The following is a 22,104-nucleotide window of genomic DNA, read 5'->3' as shown; positions in this document are numbered from 1 at the left end:
TCTGGAATACATATGCAGTATCACCTCAGTTTCTTGAGTATCTTGTGCCATATGTATGTGGAACCACACACATCGTTTTACTTGCTACAAACTGCAGGAGATTTGCCAAACATTGGCAATGATTTTAAGATAGTTTAGAAAAAAAATCTCTCTTCTTATTAAGAGAAACACTACTTTAAGCACTTTGGAAGCACCTATTTACAAATGATTACAAATCAGCTTGATGTGTTCCTTGAGCCGGGTATGATGATGACTACTTTTAAGAAATACTATTAGCTTAGTTTGAATAATTCATTCAATGACAAACATTTTGGAGAATTTCTACAAAGCAGGTTATATGATAAGTATTGACGAATTACAATATAAAGATGAGTTTCTGCCCTTAAGGAGCTTACCAACTACTTAATAAAGGAAGCATACACTGTATCACGCAGTTATAACATCTTCTTTCAAACTATAATTCAAAATTCATACTAAGTCAAGTTGACCTTTCTTTCAGTTGCATATATCTTTGAGGTCTGTTTTTTCTAAGTCCCAAACATCTCTAAGAATGTTATGTATCTTCACATCTCCTGGTCACCAAGAGAAGAAACCCCAGCCCCAGCCTGGGCCAATTCCTTAGCCCTCACAGTCAGTAAGTCCCAGGGATGTTAGTTTCTCAAAAATCCATTAACTCATCCTCTCCTTTTCATATTTGTTAGTCCAGGCCTCATCACTTTTTGCTAAGACTTCTGCAATAAACAAGTTTTTCTTTTTCCTACATACAAATGGATTTATTGATTTTCCTGATTATAATAGAAATATATCCTCAGATGAAAACTTCAGATAATAAAGATATGAGGAAAAATAGGTTACATATCATTTCATCACCTAGAAATAACCAGTATTACTAATCTTTTTTCTAAGTTTATGGATCATTCATTTTCCCCCTCAAAATACTGAATTCCAGTTGATGTCAGGCTAAAACATCAGAGGGTTCTTTCATGCATCAAAAAAATAATAATAAAGGTGGATTGATGCATAGAGAGAGGATTGGCATGCGTATTGATAAAGTAAACAGTTAATTGTAGAATCTAGAACTGTGGGTTTCTAGTAACATTTCTTCTACTTTTTTGTATGTCTGAGAATGTCATTTTAAATACTGAAGATGACTGGTTGTCATCATATTCATGATGTTTTTGCTTACTCTGATAAAACCGACGATAGAAAAAAATTCATTGAAAAATAGTTATGTCACACAAGAAGAAATCTGGATTAAAATCTATACATAGTAATGTTATGCTTCAAATTTTACCAAAATCGATTTTTTTTTTCCCCCAAACGGTGGTGATATTAGTTTCTTCAAGAGAGAAGGCTGGGATGTAGGCTAGGGAAACTAATACACAGTTGAGCTGAAAAGATGAGCGTCTGAACTGTTGACAAAAGGCACAAAAGGGTAAAATTTTCAAGTGTCAAAAAGGAATTTAGGAGGGAATGGATTCTTTAGAAGAGTAATACTCCTGAAAGCTGAGACTCAAATTCAAGGAACCCTATTCCTCACTGGTCTGCACAGAACTTAAAGGCAAGAGTCCTCCTGATTCAAGTTAAAGGCCAAAAAAGGCAGTTTCAATCACAAATAGCTCCTTTGCTTGTCATGCCCTAAAAATAAAATTGTACATGTAAATTAACTGATCCTCAGCTACATCCAACAGGCTTATCATTTGCATGAATGGGAACTGACTTAGTTCTAACATTACTATTTTGTTGGGCAAAAGTTTTGATCCACAAGCCATCATTCCAATTTGATCATGCAAATAAAAATGGCTGTGAGCCTCAAATTCTGGGATAAATTCAGAGATGGAATGTCAATGATAATGACAATTGCTATGGTCTGAATACCACTTCAAAGCCCAACCATGTGAGTAAGTTCCCTTGGAAAACACAAGAGAGTAAGATGAGGCCAATGGACTCAAGAAGTTTCTGCAATCTTAAATTTCTGCAACAGTCTCCTTCCCTATATTATTACATGGAATAAAAAAAGAATAGGCAATATTGTTCACTGCAATTTAATTTGACCAATACAAGATTTTCTGAATGCCTGCTATGTGCCAGGTACTCTTCAGGGTGGTTCCAGTAATGAACAAAGCAGCTAAAATTTCTGCCATTATTTATCTGATTCCAGGGGAGGAAAAAGAAAAGAAAATAAACAAAAGTAAGTGAAACCTAAATTACTGAGTAGCAATAGAGTTATGGAGGAAAATAAAGCAGGGAAGGGGAGTAGAGAGTTGGGGAGGGAAGGAGTTGCATTTTAAAAGAGGAGGTCACAGTCAGTCTCAGTGAAAGGACATTTGAATTAAAAACCTGAAGGAGGAGATGGGAAGTCTAAAAGAAGAATGTTCCAGGAGACGGAACAACCAATGCAAAGGTCCTGAGGGGGAGTGTGTCTTTTCTACTCAAGAAACAGCCAGGAAGTAGAGAGAAATGAGCAAAAAGCTGTGCGGTTAAGCGACAGGGCCTTGAGGTCCCTGGGGAAACGCCCTCTAGTTGCCACAACCAGGATGTTCCTCACCTCCGCATGCAAATTTTCCCTGCTCCATTCACCTGGGTCTGTAATTTCTAAAGTGGAAGTATGAGGAAGCCTTATTTTTGTGTACCTCCTGACTCCACTGAAGAGAACAGAGACTTAGACATCCCACAGATGGTCAGGGGACACATACTGAACAAGAGGATAAAACAGACAACCAAATAAAGATTCCAATCTAACTCCTAAATTGACTCATAAGGAACAAGAAAATACTTAGGCTTAGTTGCCTCTTTAGCCTTTACTAAGGAGCACCTTATGAGGATTTGGGAAAGAGGAGGAAGGGATTAAAAAGAAAATCAAAGACGTGGAAGGTGAAATGGAAAGGTTCTAAACACCCCCAGAATCCCCAATCTGCTCTTCACTCAACTCCCTGTTACAGCTGCCTGTCTTTTCGGCTCCAGATTCCCATAAGTATCAAGAAACACTGAATATTCTGCAGCCTTGACTATATAGAATGTGAGCATCCAGAAGGCAAATTCTTCTGTCTTCACATTGTGAATGACAGCCAAAATGCTGCAGGTATTTAACACACACATACACAAAAATAAAATGAAATAAAATCATACAAATGTAGTTGGCTCAGGCAATGTACTAATTGCTCTATGGTAATGATATGACTAGTGAGGCTGGCAGAACTGATTTCAAAGGTTACTGAAATTTTTGTAGGATATAAAAATAAGGTCTGAGATCGGAAACCAAGGACGGGGTATCTTGCAATGTCTGCTACTGCTGCTTTCAGCCATCAATTCTAGGGAAGGAGAAGGAAAAACTCAATTAGATAAAGATGGTTTACCACTGCCAATGTTTTTATATGAGCCAGATGAAGTTGTGAAAGTGGGTATGGTGCAGATAATTAGAGCTATCCAAATACTGAAAAATTTACAGTGTAAGTTATCAATTTTAGAGCTTTTTCTTCTAAATGGTAAGGGCAAATGCCTTCGCTCTTATTTTTCTATGCAGATAGATTTCTTGCATTTATTTACTGAGATATAATGCACCTTGAGACTGTGAAAAATAAAAGACTGCCTTCAGGAGTTAAAACAAGCTGTATGCATAGTAGACTGCAGGCAGAGACTGAAATAATGCGTAAATATAAGCCAAGCCAGGTACCTGGCAACCACAAAAAAAAAAAAAAAAAAAAAAAGCATCAGTGAAGTCTCAGCAAGAAATAACAAAAGCATCCCTAAATAAATATAAATTAGGAACTAGCCACTTGACTGTAGAAGTCTTGGACACAATGATTTTCAAATCTGAGTAGAATCCTGAAGAAAAAAAAGATGACACATTAAGTGGAAAAAAAGGAGACACAACATTTTAGTACGCATGTGACAAGTATGTAAAAATATACTTGTGAAAAGGACAAAAGTTACACCAGGGTTGGGGGAGCCTTTTTCAACAGGAGAAAGTCTTTCCCTGTTTTTGTAATTGGGTTACATTTCTTTATAACTTTGATTGGAAAGGTGGAGTAAGTCGCTTAAGTAGAGTTTTAAAGAAAAAAATACATTTTGCTTTAAGGGCAATTTGAAGGAGGTAGGGATGATAAGGCACTCTCAGAGACCAGCAGGCTATTGGGTGAGGCAGGGGCCAGGACCTGGGGAGGGATATGGTGGAGGGCTGAGGCTGGAGAGCCTAAGGTCTTGAATACTTTGCTATGGAGTTTGAAAATGACCCCATGGACAAAGGAAAGGCCCTGCAGTCTCTGAGGAGAAATAGCTTGATCCAAGCTGAGCTCTGAAGAACTTGTTTTTCTAGCTATAGGAAACCCTTAGTGCCTATTTCAGAGGTCATGTTAACATGTAGACAGGAGGAGAGACAGCAGGAACAGGGGCCTGGAAGGAGGAACAAACAGACTTACCAGATTGCTGGAAAAACCCATCACTTAACAGATCTAATCAAATGGCCTTAGTATAGTCTAGCTACCAGCCCCTCCAGAAGCTGCTTAGGAAGTTAACAGGAATAGTCTATGTGGACACCGCCTAAAATGTCTAGCTGCAAAGAGCATATGATGATGATGGCACCAGTGAACTCCTAAAACTGGGGGCAAAATAATACAGAAAAGCAAGGCTTTTTAACTCGCAGAGACACCACCAACTTAGGAAATGAGTTATAGGAGAAAAAGAAGGAGCCTTAAAGTGAGACATGTACCATGAATATTTAAGAATGCAAACACATTCTGGTCCAGCGTATTTCATTTCACTGCTCCTGAAGATGCATCCCCAACGGTGTATCTTCCCACTGGGTTATTCTGGATCGGCCTTACCCATGCTCTCTGTCTGTACAGGAGCTATAACACTGCTACATCTTACAGTAAGACAGCTAGACCTGAAGATTTGATTCCTCAAGTGTAGTACTTTATTTCTGCAGTCTCCAAGCTTTTCATTGTGCATCTCATCGGTAGAACACCATCTAAGCACACAGGAGTTTGAGTATATCCTCAACATATGTGCATATTTATACAGAAATTACATAATGATTATTACCCAGATCATCTAATTAAGCACTAGTAAATTTGTTTCACTTTTGAAAAATCAAAAACATATATATATATATATCTTTTGACATTTGATATTCAAAGGAATGGTCTTTCTCTTCAGACCACTCCAACAGCCACACTGAACCAAAGGGCAAAGGAATGGAGGGTTCTATGGGATGGACTTAGTTGGACTGGGCCCCAGGCCTTTATCACATGGGAAGACAGGGACCCTCCTGCAAGGATGCATCCAAGTTCACTGTGGGCAGGTGCTAGAAAACAGGGTGCAGAAACTATTTTGTTGTTGCTGTTGCAAATTTTTCAGCTAAGATACATCTTTCTAGGAAAAATGTCTCAAACTGCTTCATTTCTCTCTTCATTTCTGTATTTCCTCCATTCAAGTCAGCCTCATCCATGAAAGTTTTCCAACAACCTGTTACTTGATGGATTTAACAACCACTGATGACTGTTTTGCTTTACTGTCTCATCAGGAATTTTATAATGCTCATTTTCTAAATCTTCATTCCTTTTGCATTGATTTCTCCATGATTACTGACTTTCTCTCATCAGCTATTTGATTATCTTCAAATACAATTTGTGCTAGAAAGACATGATCAAAGTGGTTTTTTTTTTTTTTTTTTTTTTTTTTTTTTTTTTTTTAACAGTAATAAGGTGGTATCCTAGCAATCTGTGAAGGTGACCCACTACACTTTGGGGAGCTTTCTTGTTTGGTGTATCATTCTGGAATCCAGAATCTTCAAGTACTCCCCTCTTTTTGTATACTCAAGATCTTGGTTCCTACAACATACCATAACAGTTTCAAGTAACAATATAAATATTTCCCACTACAGCTGTACAGTCAAAAGATTGTCTTTTAAAGTCACTTAAGTAATCATCTTCTCTGTATGAGAAGTTAACACCTACCTGATGCATACAGCTGGTTTCTCTCAATCTGTTTTCAATTTTTAGTGAATGCTTTTTTTATTTGGATTTTTATTGTGGTAAAAGACAAGTAACACTAAACTTACTAACTTAACCTTTTAAAAGTGTTCACAAGTGTTAAGTATATTCACAGTGGTATGCAACAGATCTTCAGAACGTTTTCATCTTAAAATACTGACACCGCATAACGATTAAACACTAATTCCTCCTCCCAACTAGGTAATCACAGTAGAGAGCCAGAGTTGCCCACCCACTCTAGGGGAATCAGCAGCAAGGCTGCTGTGAACTTTGGGTGCACTCCAGAGAAGTGAAACCGTAATAGGAGGATATGTATGTCTCAGAGTAGAACAGAGACAGGCCTAGAGAGATAACCAGCTTTCACTGACCTTGCTGCAAGATAGTTGTTAGCTGAAGCATGAGAATAATAACCACAGGCTGTTCTAAGTAACTGCACCCTCCCTCTGCTATGTGCTTTGTAAATATGTAAAATAAAGTACCCTGAGACAGATTGGGGCCGGAGAGCCTGACATCCTCATTCTCCTGGACCACCTGGCCCTGCTTTCTCTATGTTTCTGTTTGTGTCTTTCTTTATCCCCCACCATTCCCTCTTAGGTCTTCGAACACTTGTGCAGCACGGGATGCAGCTCGCACCAGAAACCACCTTTCCACTTTCTGCTTCTATGATTTATGAATGGAATCATATGATATTCATCCTTTTGTGACTAGCTTATTTCGTTTAGCATAATATCCTCCAGGTTCATCCATGTTGTAGCATATGACAGGATTTCCTTTTTTTTAAGGCTAAATAATATTCCAAGCATACGTTTACTACGTTTTCTTTATCCACTTGTGCAGATGGGTATTTGGGTTGCTTCCACCTCTTGGCCATTTGGAATACTACCATAGTGAACATGAATGTGCAAATATTTCTTTGAGATCCTAATTTGAATTCTTTGCAGTATTTCTCTTTTTAAATTAGGTAAAATATTTACATGGTCCTAAAGTCAAAATAAGGAACATTAAGAGAGACCAACCTTCTAGTCCCATCCCTGGATACCTTTATCCAATGGGAATCACTTTATCCAACAGCAATCACCTTCATTCCTCTCTCCTTTCATTGTTTCTTTTGCAAATATAAGCTCATTCAGATACACTAACACGCCCACACACACTCTTCCTCTATATCTGACAAATATAAAAGGGAGTAGCTCTACACAATCCTGCATATTCGCTTTTATCACTTAAAATGTCCCAGACATGCCCCTCCTAGAGTGGAAACCTTCCTCCTTTCTTCTTACAGCTATGTAGTACTTCACTCTATTAATGGACCATGTTATTTACTCAGTCCTCTATGATAATTACTTGGGTTGTTTCTTGTTGCTTCCTGCTACAAACAGTGCTGCACTAAATGCCCTTGTGCACATGCTCTATCTTGATTTTGCTCATTGTCTTTGGGATACATTCCTAGATATGAGGTGCTTAGTTGGAGAAAGAAAATTCAGAGGCAGTTTTGCTAAATCCTGACAAACACCCTTCCCATTGGGTTAGTACCATGCTGCATTCTAACCACTAGGGTAGAAGAGGACCGGTTTTGCTCACTGCACCATTAGAATAGCTATGCTGTTTAACTTCTGCATTTCTTCTGTACATGGGACATGGTATCTTGGTGCAGTTTAAAAATTTGTTTCTCTCACTGTGAATGAGGTTAACAGCTTTTCATATGTTAAGAGCAGCAAATTTCTCTTTCCTCTAAACTGTGAATAGCCTTTTCCCATTTTTCTATTAGAACATGGAACTTTTTCTCCTAATTTGTGTGTGTGTATACATGTGTGTGTATGTGTGTATATACATGTTGGTCTGTCGATAGTGAATTTAGCCCTCTGTGATATGTTTTGCTTATGGTGTTGCTGGTTGTTGTTTTGCCATACAAGTTCTTCTTTTTCCTAAAATACAGTCAAGCATATCAATTTTCCTTGATCTCTGCTGAATTCTGAGTCATGGTTAGGAAACTTATCCCCTTCCCATGTTAACAGAAATTAATTCATGTTTTCATCCTCAGTTACATTTTAAGCAGTGAATTTCTTTCAATTTAATCAACCAATACTGCTGAAATTCTCCATCCACAGAGAACAATAGGTCCAACACTCTAAAACAGAACTTTATGTTTTCTAGTAAAAAAAAAACCTCCCTTCTCTATTCCCTGGAAACTCCATCTCTTGTAGGACACACACCTGACATATCTTTCAGCAGTTTTAGTCACTTTGGACACAGTTACTGTTTTATTTCACTTGGTTTAACACACAGATCACTTCCTAGGCTATTCTGTGCCACCTTATCCCATCCCCTCAAAGTTACACAGCGAAGTCAAACCATGCAAACTCTGAGCATCCTCACCATGCTGAAAGCCGGCTGTCACCTACTGTACCGAAAATCAATTTGACCCATGAACTGTGCCCCAGGGACAGTGTGTAATAGCAGGAAGATAGAGCTTCAGGAACAATAATGTTTATGAAGCATACAACACATTCTCACAAATCTGAGCTTACAAGAACACTTAAGCAGGAGCTGATTTTTAGCATTACTCTCCATTCTTAATTCTCCCTTCTCACGCCTAATAGCCAAAGATTAGTCCAATGCTGAGACGTTTAGTGAGTGTGACACAGGGGTCACCTTCAAGTAGCTGCATACAATGGGGAGGGGCAACCACATGAAGAGAAGGTTAGGAAGAGGTGTTTTGAATCTTGGTTCAACAAAGCAAACAGAGTCATCTCAGAAGTTAAGAGTGGAAACCTCTGGATTAAAATTATTGTGGCAATTTTAGCAAACAGGAATTCTCTCATCATCCAAATTAACTCTCATATGGCCTTTCACTTACGGAATAGAACTTCATCTCATCACTAAGGCCTATTGACTTATAAAATAAATTCATTTTTGTCACAAACACTGTCAAATGTGGTATCTGGGTTCACAGTCCTTAGCTAATTAGAAATGAAGCTAGTATCAGGTAAACAGGCAGCAGCAGGAAGAAACGGTAAAAGTGTGAAAGTAACACTATAGAAACAGAAAATGTCTAAGAGCCTAGCATCTGTGGCCAGTTAATTCATCATCATTCAGTCTGTTATTCTTACTATATTGGCTCATGAAATGATCAGTGCCTACTGCAAACAGTGACACGAAGTCAGCAAGAGAAAGTAAAATTTCATTCTGGGCCTAGGATTTAAGAAGTAGGTAAAATACAAAACTGAGTTTAAAACAGTTCTTTTCAAAAAGCTCACTTTTTACAAAAAAGTTTGATGCTGAAATAATTAAGGTTTAACTATGTGGAAAATAGATCTGCATGGAAGACTTAGCCCTTCACTAGGGACACAGTGTACATTTTAGCATAAAATGTGTTTAGTGCTTGACAATTGAAAGTCATTGCAAAGTCCTTTCCCAATAGTTTCTAATGATACTCTGTATTGAACATTTTTCTCCAGAACATTTCCAAGGCTTTTCAAAAAACGTTCATGTGGACTTTTGATTTCAACTAACAAAACAAAACCAAAAAAAAATAAATTCAGTAATTCCCAAGGAAAAGGTTCAACAACACTCGTGTGTGCAAAACATACACACACACACACATACATTCCTCTACAGCTAACGGTCCTGAGAATCATAACCCAAAATAGATGGCAGTTAGTTAATTTTCCCATCTATCTTTGGTGGCATTCTGGAAAGCATGTACGAAACATGAATACTCACGGAACATGGTATAAAACTGCTGAGGGTTTAGATTCCATTTTCCCCAGGGGGTCTTGTGGCCTTTCGACTGGGCATAATTTGCGTGATTAAATTCGGGTTCAGTACCAAATGAATCGAGGACTCGGAGCATGCACCTGAAAGAAAAAAGCAAAGTGTGTAACACTACATACTTGCCCCCCAAGTTGAAAGGTGAAAGCTCTAACCCTTCCTTCAGGACTACTAAAAATAGACAAATCCTTTTAAATAGAAGCAGCACCAGACAAGAATTGAGATGTTTTAGAATAGCTTGTGTACCAAACATCTACGTGTGTGACTTTAGAGAGTGAGCCATCACATAGCAGATATGATTTGCTTCACATCAGGTGACTAATTATAGAGGATCACTCAACTACCAGCAAAATGAAAAGTTCTATGACACCTTGAACTGGGGACTGCCAGGTTCACTGCTGTACCCCCAGCACCTGGCCAGAGCTGAGCACACAGTGTCTAATCAACAGATGCTGAAGTTCTATAGAGGTCTTATTCTGCTTAAAGTATATGACATGTGTTATCTCTAGGAGCAATCATTCAGTGTTTTCATCAATTTGAGTATTTGACCTTACATTAAGCTTAGAATCTCATTTAGCAGGCAATGGTATTTTTTTTTTTTTTTTTTGAGACGGTGTTTCGCTGTTGTTACCCAGGCTGGAGTGCAATGGCACAATCTCGGCTCACCGCAATCTCCGCCTCCTGGGTTCAAGCAATTCTCCTGCCTCAGCCTCCCGAGTAGCTGGGACTACAGGCGTGCACCACCATGCCTGGCTAATTTTTGTATTTTTAGTAGAGACAGGGTTTCACCTTGCTGACCAAGATGGTCTTGATCTCTTGACCTTGTGATCCACCCCCCTCGGCCTCCGAAAGTGCTGGGATTATAGGCGTGAGCCACCGCGCCCGGCCCTGGCAATGGTATTTTTAATGTATCTGATAATAACAGAACTTTATTTGCTTTCTCCTAGAGCTTGAAGAAATACAAGTGAAGATGTTTTGTTTGCTGTTCCACCAAAGCCATAAAACAGGGCCAAATCGGGTCTACCACCGATTTTCGTATGGTCTGTGAGCTTAGAATGAGCTTTACATTCTTAAATGGCTTTTAAGGAATCTTTTGTGACATGTAAAAATTAAATGAAATTCTGATTTCCATGTTCAAAAATAAGAATGTTATTTGAATGCAGCCACACTCTGTTGTTTACCTACTGTCTATGGCTGCGTTCATCCTGCAACAGCAGAGCTGAGTAGCTGCAGTGACTGCATATAGGGCCTGTGAAGCTTAAAATATTTAGTAGCTGGCTCTTTTCAGAAAAAGTTTTCTGACCACTGCTCTGGAGTGCACAAGGAACAACCAATTGGAAGAAAGGAATCAATCCCAAAACAAAATTTATTGGTTTTGGTAACATTTCATCACCGACTTTCAAAATACTTGATGTAAATTAAATATTTTTGTGGATGGCCAATAAAAGCAGCTCTTTCCCTGTTACGTATCAATAATACTTCTGAATATTTTATGCTTTTAGAAGACTAAGAAGCATAAAGGTAAAGACTGAAACCCACATTTTAGAATCAGATGATGGCACTGACTTTTGAAAACCTGGTTCAGTTTTTTTCTACTTTCAGAAAGGCATTCTTTCAACTTTTATTTTCACTTCAATGTATGCTTCAGGGGGAAAAAGTATAAACATGAGATTGAATTTTCTAGTAAGTATATTCATACATTGTCATTTCTGTGCGCTAGTTTTCTCATTAGAGATCACTACCATTTGTTAAGACACAGAAGAGAAGAAAAGGCAGGCAGGCAGGCCACACAAGTCAAATACAAGCTGACCAGAGGAATTTCCCTGCCTGGGATTCTTGTGTGGCTCTCACAGAATACGCTCTCATCACAGCAGCAGTTTTCACAATACCACCAAAGATATGTCATTGGCCTGGTGGCCAATAAGTGGGCAGAAACAAGGCCCACAGTCCTGAAAAAAGAAAGCTAGGGACCCAAGGAACTGATCAGTGTTTGTTTTCTTTGCTCTTTGAATACCTCAGAGCATCCCTTTCTTAACAAAACATACCCATTTCTTAACTTATATTTTTCTGTTTTAAAAAACTATGTATAAGAACTGCAGCTCTGCAGATCACTTAAAAAAAGGGGGGGGCGGCGGAGAAGAGGACAGGACGCACACTCATTTGCGGGGCTGCGGAATGCTCCACTCCCACCAGAGAATCGGAGCTGGGATTTGCCAGCACCACTTGTGAGTCAAAGATTACAGCTCTCTGTGCAGGTCCGACAGGGAGAAATGGGTCACTTGGGTCATAAGGAGCCTTGGCTTGAAGGCTCAACTTCTTCCACTTATTTGCAATTGACTCCAACAGTCTCCAGCTGTCCTTGGCATCTGGTGGATTGGTTCCAGGGCCCCTGTGGATATTGAAATCCAAGGATACTCAAGTCCCTTTTATATAGTGGTAAAGTACTTTCATAGGACCTATGCACATCTTCTCATATTTGAATCATCTCTAGATTACAAATCTAATACCTAATATCATATTTGTATTTTTATTATTATATTATTTTTATTTTTTTCTTCAGATATTTTTGGTCTGAGATTAAATCTGTGGCTGTGGAACTCATAGATATAAAATGTTAACTATATGCTCTTCTCTAGCTTTGGCTGGTGACTATATTTTTAACTTGAAGTTTTGCTATTATTATTTTTGATTTGGGCAATTAAAACAAATCTTGACGAGTAAAGTTCTCTGGTAAGGGCCTAACTCCTGAAAGCCTGGACTTTGCGGTGCCTAGATGTAAGCTATGTGGTGTTGGGCTCTTCCGGAAAGAGGAATAGAGTGATCAGATGTCTCTCAGACATTTTCAATTTGACATCCTTTTACTTGAGGCTTTGGCTTGGGAACTGCGTATTTTCTGGCTTACCTAGGTTTGATTTATAAAGCAGAGATGGAGACTGAAGTTTGTCTACGACATGGAAGGTTTAACATTATAGTTTTCCTTCTTCAATCACATCCCGATCTGTGTGTTTTTCAATTATTTTTATAATATGTTGCTAATATTTATGCCTTCCCTCTAATGTCTCTGTGTGTGGAGTATCACAAGGAGACTAATGACTTAAAAAGTTACTTGTTTTGAAGCCCAAGGCAGCTTGCCTTCCTGTTAACAGGGATCCCAGCAGCAATGCCAAAACCTTCTCTTTGTTCTCAGCCACACTACTACGAAATGGATGCTCATGAGTTCCTTGCCATGCCCTAATTTCTAATTTGATGTTTGACATAAAGCATATCTGGGACTTACTGTCTTGTATGTTCTTCAACAAAGGCCTTGTAGGAAGTAAAATGGGTATGAGTTTTGCAGTACCTAGCAGAACACTACTTGTGTGTAGGCATTTAATAAATGTTTAATTGAATTTCCTAGGTCCCTATGTAAATTGCACAAAATTTACAATTATTTTTCCAACAGGCCTCAAGGGTTTGCTCCTAACTGAAAGATCAGGTAAAAACATTACATTTAATGGAGTACGTACTAATAACCAAGATGAATAGAGAGCCCTGACAATTTCTAATTTTTTAAGGGGAAAGAAATTGGCAAGAAATTTCCAAGAGCACCCGAGTTGGCTTTTAATGGAATCTTCACTTCACCCCACCACAAAGACTGCAAAGCTAAAGCACTAACAGACCTCCTGCCAGGTACTATCACTAACAGAGATGATTTATTAAAGAAAGGCAGATAAACATTACACTCATCCATAAAAACCCCTCTGAGATGGTGCCTTTTCATCCAACAAGAGTTAAATATCAATCAATGGTGACCATTTTAATAACAAAATTTTCCTTTTTTAACAGACCTAAATAGTACCACTGCGAGTATTTTTCCATCCAAACAACTCTTCCTAATAGCAAGAACATGTGAGTCAAGGGAAGCCTGTACTGCGTAGATTCCTCTGCACATTTATCAGATGTCTGCCATTCACAAAACGGTAGAAAACAGCAGCTCTACTTTCATAAATATTTCAAGAAACAAGCAAAAGAAAAAAGAAAAAAACCTAATGCAAAAGGTAGAGCACTGTATTGGCCCACAGCAAGTTTTCAGGTTTTTAAAAATATTTATGTATAATTTACATTATTAAATATATTTAAGCTTATTCACTTTTTAAAATTTATTTTTTAAAAGAAACTTTTAAAGGCCATGTGTAAAACCCAGTATGGACTGCAACAAATGCAAGATAACAAGAAAAAAGCATATAACCTTTCGGAAATATTTTAAAATTCAGAATAGACACTTTTGCCTTCTGAAGGCTCAGACTCTACAGCTACTCTCACATCGTTAAAAAGGCATGCATTAAAAGTAGTGTTGGAGATCTAGTAGCATCAAACTATATCTTTTCCCAGAAAGACTGAAAGAAAATGGAAAATTAATAAATTTAATTATATAATTCAGTGTGACTTACTGCCATGTTTGTATACCAGGTAAAAGTGTTTCAAATACTAAATCGTGGTCCCAAACCCACACTCAGAGAAACACTGAGCCATTCTACTAAATAATAAAGACTGCACAGAGTACACATGCAACAAACTTATGTTAATCATGGGCTTATCTTAAAAAGTGCAAGACCCCAGCATTCAGATAGGGTATTCCCAGATTTCCCTTCCAGGAATGACAAGAATATTGATCAAGTAAAGGGTAAGAAAAGTGAATCATGATCTAAAACCCATGGACTACAAGAAATGACACTGCACATATTTTATCAAAATTGATATTTGATTAAATAGATGACACTGGCATATGCATACTGAGAGGAAAGCTAAGAATATTAGTCAAGACAGAAAAGAGGTTGAACATTTGTTTTCTGTTCTTAAGAAATCAATGAAAATAATGAATAGCCATGGAAAGTATAAAGTCACTGAGAATCTGAATTTTAATTAGGAATGAGCAATGCACTCCATACAGCTGAAAATATATTATTTGATAAGCTTTTTCTACCTGCAACCATGCAACCCTTGTTGGGGGGCGGGGGAACACTTAGGTCAGAATACCATGCAGCACTTACTGGTAATGAACCCAAGATGGTCCAAGAGTTTTCTTGAATTGAGCAAGTCCTACAATATCAATATAAATGAGCTCAACAATTCTGTCTCCTACAGTTGGACAGCCAGATCGGTTTCCTACAACCTTCTTCATGATTCTGGAGAAACAGCAAAAGAAAGGGGAGAAAAAAAAAAGAAAAATCATTTACTTAAAAGGTAATAAACTTAGCAGCTTTAATGGGCAAATGCCACCCCAAACATCCTAATTAGAGATGACAGCATGGCCCTTTCAAATCTGCTGCCTATATAAATTATTTCCATCCATTAAGGCCAACCCAGTACCCTGATTCTGACTCCTGCAAAAGCAGATGGTGACATATGAACACAGTCTTTGAAATCAAGGAAGATTTAGGTCTAACTCCATCACCACTATGTAGCAACTATGAGACCTTAAATAAGTTACCTAACCTCTCTCAATCTGTCTTTGCTCATCTTCCAGAAAAGAAGGACTAGATGCAAAGAACACTGAGTATCAATCTCTCAGGAGTTCTTCACAAGGTTAAATGAGCTATTGAATAGAAAATGCCTAATGCATACCAGATAATCAGTAACTTATTTTTCTCCCTCAGGCCCTGTTCTTATACTACTTAGCAACCTTACGAACCTTCCCCTCCCCTTTTCCTGAAAATCCTCAATTTCTAGCCTCTATAGTATTAACTTCTTTCTACTTGTCTCATACTGTTCCCGAACTTTTTCTCTTATGTCAAATTTTTCCTCCTCGCTTGACTGTATTACAGAACCAGCACTATGGCTTGCAGTTTTTTGTCACCCTTTCCCCTACCCATGCATCCATCTGAGCACAAGTGTACCAAATCACACTTTCCATCCACTCACTAATCAGTCATGACTTTTGCTTCTTATCCCTGCCCACACCCCACAATGATCCTTCACCAAATTACGGGCATCCTGCTTCAAAGGACAAGAGTCACAAACAGGACTCCACTCTACAGCTCTGTACTACCACCACATCAGCCACCTTCCCTCCTCTCCCGTTTATGAAAGAACTAGGTTCTGCTCTACCAGTTTCTTCCCCAAGAGTTGGAAAACCCTTTTTGTTAAGGGCCAGACAGTGAATATATTCATCTTTGCAGGTCATAAATTCTCAGTCAAAATTGGCTCAGCCTCCTGTTGTGGAATGAAGACAGCTATAACAATAGGCATGGCTGTGTTCCCATGAAACTTTATTCACAAAAAAAGACAGAAGGCTGATTTGGCCTGCTAAGTCATAGTTTTCTGATCTCTGGCCCACCCTATGTTCAGTGTTTCCCAAACTTGTCTGTATAATGAAATTACCTGGAGGCACCACAAAATACTTATGGCTATGTCCTACCCGCAAGGGTTGTGATTTAATCAGCCTGTGGCATGGTCTGCGGAATTTAAAAAAAGATTTTCCAAAGTTAAAAAATAAATACAAAGATCTCCAGGTGGTTCTAAAGTACAGATATATTTAAAGACCACTGCTCTATGTTGCTTCCACAATTATCTTCTTAAATAAAACACATCTAGCCCTGACCCCATTGTGAATAAAGACCACTAGAGTTAAGTCCTCACTTAACATCATCAATAGGTTCCTGAAAACTAGGACTTTAAACAAAACATCATATAGCAGGCCCTCCAATAAAGTCATTTCCTTCAAATCACTGGTTATAATGCTGATGAAAAAAATTGGTTTCACTTTACATAATTTCATTTAAGGTCCCAGTTTCCAAGAACCTATCAACAATGTTAAGCGAGGACATACTAAACAGATTTCCCCTTGACCATCAAAGTCTGACTGATAAATCCCTAACATACCTTTCCTGACCTCCCCAGGCAGTACTTGTTCCTGGTACTACCAGAGTACTCCATTTATTTACCTATGCATTCATTCATTCACGTATTTATTCCTTCACTCATTCATTCCATAAATAGTTATGCGAGTACTCATCACATGTTAGCCACGACCTAGGTGCCCACTACACAGTGGTGAACAATACTCAGTTTCCTGCAATCCCAGTGCTTACATTCTAGCAACCATGCACACCTCAATTAGAACTAACAGCACTGGAATTAGTGTAATTTTTATGTAATATATTAGTTGTAATGATCAAAAGATTGGAAGCTCCTTGATCACATGTTGGTCATCTCTGTATGTCCCATACCAAAACTAGTCCACAGAAAGCACCAGATGAGTGACTGCTAACTGTATAAATGCAGATACTTTATAGGTTGTTTACTCAATGTATTTTTTTTTTTTTTTTTTGGAGACAGAGTCTTGCTCTGTCACCCAGGCTGGAGTACAGTGGCATATTGGCTCTCCGTAGCCTCCGCCTCCCGAGTAGATGGGACTACAGGCATGTGCCGCTATACCCAGCTAATTCTTGTATTTTCAGTAGAGAAAGGGTTTTGCCATGCTAGTCAAGCTGGTCTCAAGTGATCTATGTGCCCTGGCCTCCTAAAGTGCTGGGATTACAGGTGTGTGCCACCGTATACTATTTTAACATGTCTCTCATCTCAATGAACTCTAGAATGTTCATTCAAGGTATTTCTTCTGGAAATATATGACATACAGCAACATGGTAACCTGACTGTTGGGTGGGAAGTCTCCATGGGAAGTTATCCTAAGGGAGTATAGGGGATGGAAGCATCTCTGTTCAGCCAGCTATGCCAATACAGAAGGGATTACAGGAGGGCTGGAGTTAGAAGCAAATTTCAGTGAAATAGAAAACCCAGGTAGAATTAACAGATTCAGCTTCAAGTTGGCTAATTGAAAAAGGATTGGCTCAGAACTTTCAGGAAATTTATTCTATCCAAATTAAATTACAAACCGGAAACCTGCCCTGTTTTAAGATTTAGAAAGATTTGATGTTGAGTAGGTAGTGCTATGAATTTCAGCAAGAGACAGGGAATTAGGAAAGTTAATAATGTTTTGTGCTACAGATGTTGGAAGCACCTGTAATAGCAAAGAATAAGCTCCTTAGTTTGAATTTTCTGGCATTCATTTATGAAGCCTCTGGAGCCTTCAGCTACAATGAAAACATATTATCCTTTTCACAGTGTATGTATTTAGCTCCTGAAAATAATCTTCTTATCTCCTGTTTAGTGAATTATCACTTTCATTTTCCTCCACAAAAAAATTACACACTAATAGAGGTAATACTTTAAGAGTTTACAATTTCTTTTTTGTATTCTGATTTTAAAATTGAAAAGTAATCTCCTTACTCCTTGAGCTCAGCCAGCGAAGCTGAAATCCTAATGTCATGGCCCAGTAAGTACAGAGATGTAATTAAATCACTCCACTGAACTAATTCACCAAGAGGGCCACCACTGAAAGCTGTCTCTGCAATCTTAAATCCAGATTCCTTGGTCAGGAGTCCCAGGTGAACAAGGACCTGAAAAACAGAGAGGCATATAATGATTCACACTGAACCACATACAAAATAAACAGTAATGCACCAAGAAGTGATCAACCAATCCCAAAGTCATGCTTACATCCTAGCAAATTCTCAGTGTGGGGAATGCTGTTTTTCTAGAAGGTACAAAGGAAATCATTTTTTTCATTGTGGTTTTAGAGAAATAAAATCACTGCAGCCCTTGGTATGGCCATGAGTATAAGAAATGGAAAGATAATCCCACCTTTTACAAGTACAGTATATTTGTAATATCGGGATTAAAGGAAGGTAAGACAGGACAGTATTTTTTAACATGAATGGTCTTTTATCTACAGTGAAAATACTTCTCACCTCTTACTATGAAACATTTCAAACACATAGAATTGCAAACATGACAATATAGTCAATACCAAAGTACTTATCATGTAACTTCAACAATTATTGATGCAGGACAAATCTTAATCTATACCCTCATTTTCTCCCAACCCCTCTACATTATCTCAAAGCAAATTCTAGACATCCTTTCATCTGTAAATATTTCAGTAGGTATCTCTAAAAGGAACAAACCTTCACTTGAAAAATGTAACCTCAACATCACTATTATCCCTAAAAAAAGCTAGTAATTCCTTAACATGATCTGATATCCGGTTAACGTTCATACGTCTTCAACTGCCCTTTATTTTTTCTAAGTGCAGTTGTGTGATTCAAGAGTCAGAGGGCATACCCAATAATTGCCTCATATGTCTCTTAGCCTCTTTTAACCGATACAGCCTCCCGTCAGCTTATTTGGTGGTGGGGGTAGGGACTGCTATGGTTTATTTATCAAAGAATCTGGGTTTTATTTTCAGTCATCTCCGACACTCCTGATTTTGCTTGCAATCTCAAGGTATAAGATTCTTCTGTCTTTTGTATTATGGTAAGTAAGTAATGCAGACATAATAATCAAATTGAGATTCAATTTTTTTTTTTTTTTAAATTAAGCAATATCACTTCACAGGTGGTGGTGTGGACTTCCATCAGTTTCAGTACAATGTACTGGAACAATGTATCTGTGTCTCTGTTTTGGGATATTAGTAGGCCTTGATGGTCACTACCTAGATCCATTAATCCATTAGGGTCTGCAAAATGATGATATTTGATCATTCCTTCTTTATTTATTAGCTGGAATAATACCTCTATAAAGAAAAACTACCCCTCATCAACTATTTGGTCATCCTGAGGTAATCCTAAGGTTTGTCTAGAAGGAGCCTGGTAAATACTTGATTCTTTCTCTTCATTTACCAGTTTTTCAGAATAATAAACTTGTTCTTTGGTATACTCTAATCATGATCCATGAAGTTTTTTAATTTAAAAAATCATTATAACATCAAAGCATATTTCATATGCTTCAAAAAAATGTGGTTATTCCTCTCCCTGACTATCCAATTGTCCCACCTGTGTCTGCAGGAGTCTATCCAAGCTGGCTCCTAAGTTTTTGACATGACCCTAGTCTTCTTAGATAGCTTCTCTGAACATGGGTAGACAGATGCACCAGACAAGACTGTTTTAGGCTCAACAGATACAACTTCTGTCTTGGACCTTAATAAGCCATTTTTCCAAGAACCTCTTATACCACCTAGTAGAAACAGCATTTAGGGACTAAAGTGTGGGCCTTAAGGGACTTGATTTTATTACTATTTATAGGTCTTACAGTGGCCCTAGCTAGGAAATTTGTTCTTCCTCAAAGATAAAACAAATCATGAGTTCATACTGGTGCTTCCAATTCAAACTCAGGGTTATACTGTTTTTACATAACATCACCAATCCTACCATCCATCAATTCCTCCCTTTCACACTGCACATCCCACTTCTCAATGACACTAACATAATTACTCATTACCTTTATTCCAGTGTTCACAATGGATTCAGAATGAGACTATCAATGCTACCACATATTATATGACTAATAAAAATGGTTTTAAGATATTTTTACTTTTTTTATGCTTTATAACATCCCATCAGAAGTGTATTTACTATGTTCTCAAATCACTAAGAATAGTCTTTTTCTGTGTGCTTTCATCAAAACTGGATGGATATATATTCAGTTCATTTGTTTTATATTTTTTCTAATTTTTAGGTTTTGGCAATAAAATTTAAGACGTACATAAAATGACTTGTGTCAAATCTACAAAGTCAGATATATTCAGAAGTCTAGTTTGTATGGTAGTTTCTGTTTTCTCCATCCTAATCCCACCTCTCCTTATTTGACCACTTTTTTCTTATTGTAGTAATACACGCCTAACATAAAATTTACCATTTTAATGTGTATGGTTCAGTAGCATGAAGCACATTCATATTATTGTGCAACCATCATCACCATCTCCTTTAATTTTAGCTTATCAAAATAAGAAAAATACATTTTCAAACTAAGAGCAAGAAACAAATGTGTGTATCTGTATATATCTTTATGTATACATAGATACAAATTCCCTCTCTCTCTTAAAAATAATGCACACTATTCTCTATTTTTCCTCACCTAACAATATATCCTTGAGGTTATTCCACAGGAATATACAGAAAAATTCTTTATTTCTTTTTACAGCCCAACTTCAGCATCGGAACACATGCTCTTCCATACACGACCATCTGGTGACAGAATGTTTGGTTCTGCTGTCTCATAAATTCAAGAGATCTAGGCAAAACTGACCTATCAAACTGTGACTTGAGGTCCTGCAAATACATCTGTACTTTCTTTTTCAAAGATATCAAATTAGTTGGATTAGGAATACTAAACTCATTTTTATTTATTTATTTATTTATTTTTAGATGTGGGAGCAAATTGTTCACTTTACTGCATTCTGAAATCAGAACAGTTAATCTAAAATCAGACCATATAGCTAACAGGACATAAAATCTTCTAAGCCCAGGGGTATTGGAGAAGTTTTCCAAGCATCTCCTCCTAAGCTAGAAAGAAACTGGCTCAAATTTATTCAAATTTCTCTCTCTCTGTCCTAGGAGCAGAAGCAGAATCACCAATCAGAAGAGTAGCAATGCAACTCACTGGCTGTCCAAAAGCCAGGGATGAAAATCAGCAAAAATATAAAACTGTCATAATGATATAACAGGAAGCTCTCAAAGACTGGATTCAGGTAAAGAAATGGGGGAAAGTTTCCTGATACCCTGACAAAGACAGAGTCAAAGGAAAAGTCTTACAGGCAGATATTCTGCTTGGCCTCACCCAAGAAACTTGTGCCAGACCCTGCTAAGAAGGAGTATTGTAAGTGGGGAAAGAAAAACCCAAAACAGCTGTACAAGAGACTGAGCAGATTCCCCCTGAGGGAATATCATTTGAGATATGACATTTCTCTTAGTCTTGTTTCCAAGCAAAATCAAATTTTAAAAGAAAACTGGAATCTAACTGCATTGAATTAATAAGAAACTCACTTTCTTCCGCTTTCTCTTTTCAAGATTCTGCTTTTCTGCCAGGGACTTGATTGCTTGGATCCATGCGTCAGCCATTCGCCGGATCCGTAGTCTCATCCACCGGAATTCTTCATGCTTTTTCATCATACTGTAGAGAATATTAAAATCCGTACGAATTTCCGCCTAGCAACAGAAATTCAAAAAAATGAATAGAAGATTAAAAAGTCAGAAGGCATAATTGTTCTCACGATGTGGCATTTGAAAACTTAAAAGGGTTAGTCAATTAAATTCAGAGCTTAAAAAGTAAGCCTTGTCTGAGGCAGCTTTGACTTTAAGGTCTCAGGATTGCAAATTGAAGCAAAGGCTGCTGACTGCTGATCTGCTGGAAGGGACATCATTAAAAAAATTAGAAATCGAGAAAAGTAGCATAGGCATTACAAAGCCCTGAGCTATGTTAAAATGCAGTTTTTATAATGAGTGTACTTGATGTACCTTGAAAT

General features: G+C 37.8%; 1 protein-coding gene across 9 annotated transcripts in view; it reads right to left on the bottom strand.

The window, feature by feature from the left end:
* MGAT5 (alpha-1,6-mannosylglycoprotein 6-beta-N-acetylglucosaminyltransferase) overlaps positions 1-22,104 on the bottom strand; it is a 325,037-nt gene that overhangs the window by 91,699 nt on the left and 211,234 nt on the right. For all 9 annotated transcript variants that reach the window (XM_074399900.1, XM_039479867.2, XM_039479866.2 and 6 more), the window contains 4 exons: positions 21,626-21,787; positions 18,033-18,202; positions 14,795-14,929; positions 9,717-9,850 (listed from right to left, as the gene is read on the bottom strand). In XM_074399900.1, the coding sequence (XP_074256001.1) occupies positions 9,717-9,850; positions 14,795-14,929; positions 18,033-18,202; positions 21,626-21,787 (601 nt within the window). The remainder of the gene's footprint in view (positions 1-9,716; positions 9,851-14,794; positions 14,930-18,032; positions 18,203-21,625; positions 21,788-22,104) is intronic.

This window comes from Saimiri boliviensis, chromosome 5, assembly GCF_048565385.1.
Source record: "Saimiri boliviensis isolate mSaiBol1 chromosome 5, mSaiBol1.pri, whole genome shotgun sequence".
NCBI classification, from domain to species: Eukaryota; Metazoa; Chordata; class Mammalia; order Primates; family Cebidae; genus Saimiri; species Saimiri boliviensis.
Note: the sequence above shows the minus strand (reverse complement) of the source record. Positions and strands in the feature narration are given on the sequence as shown.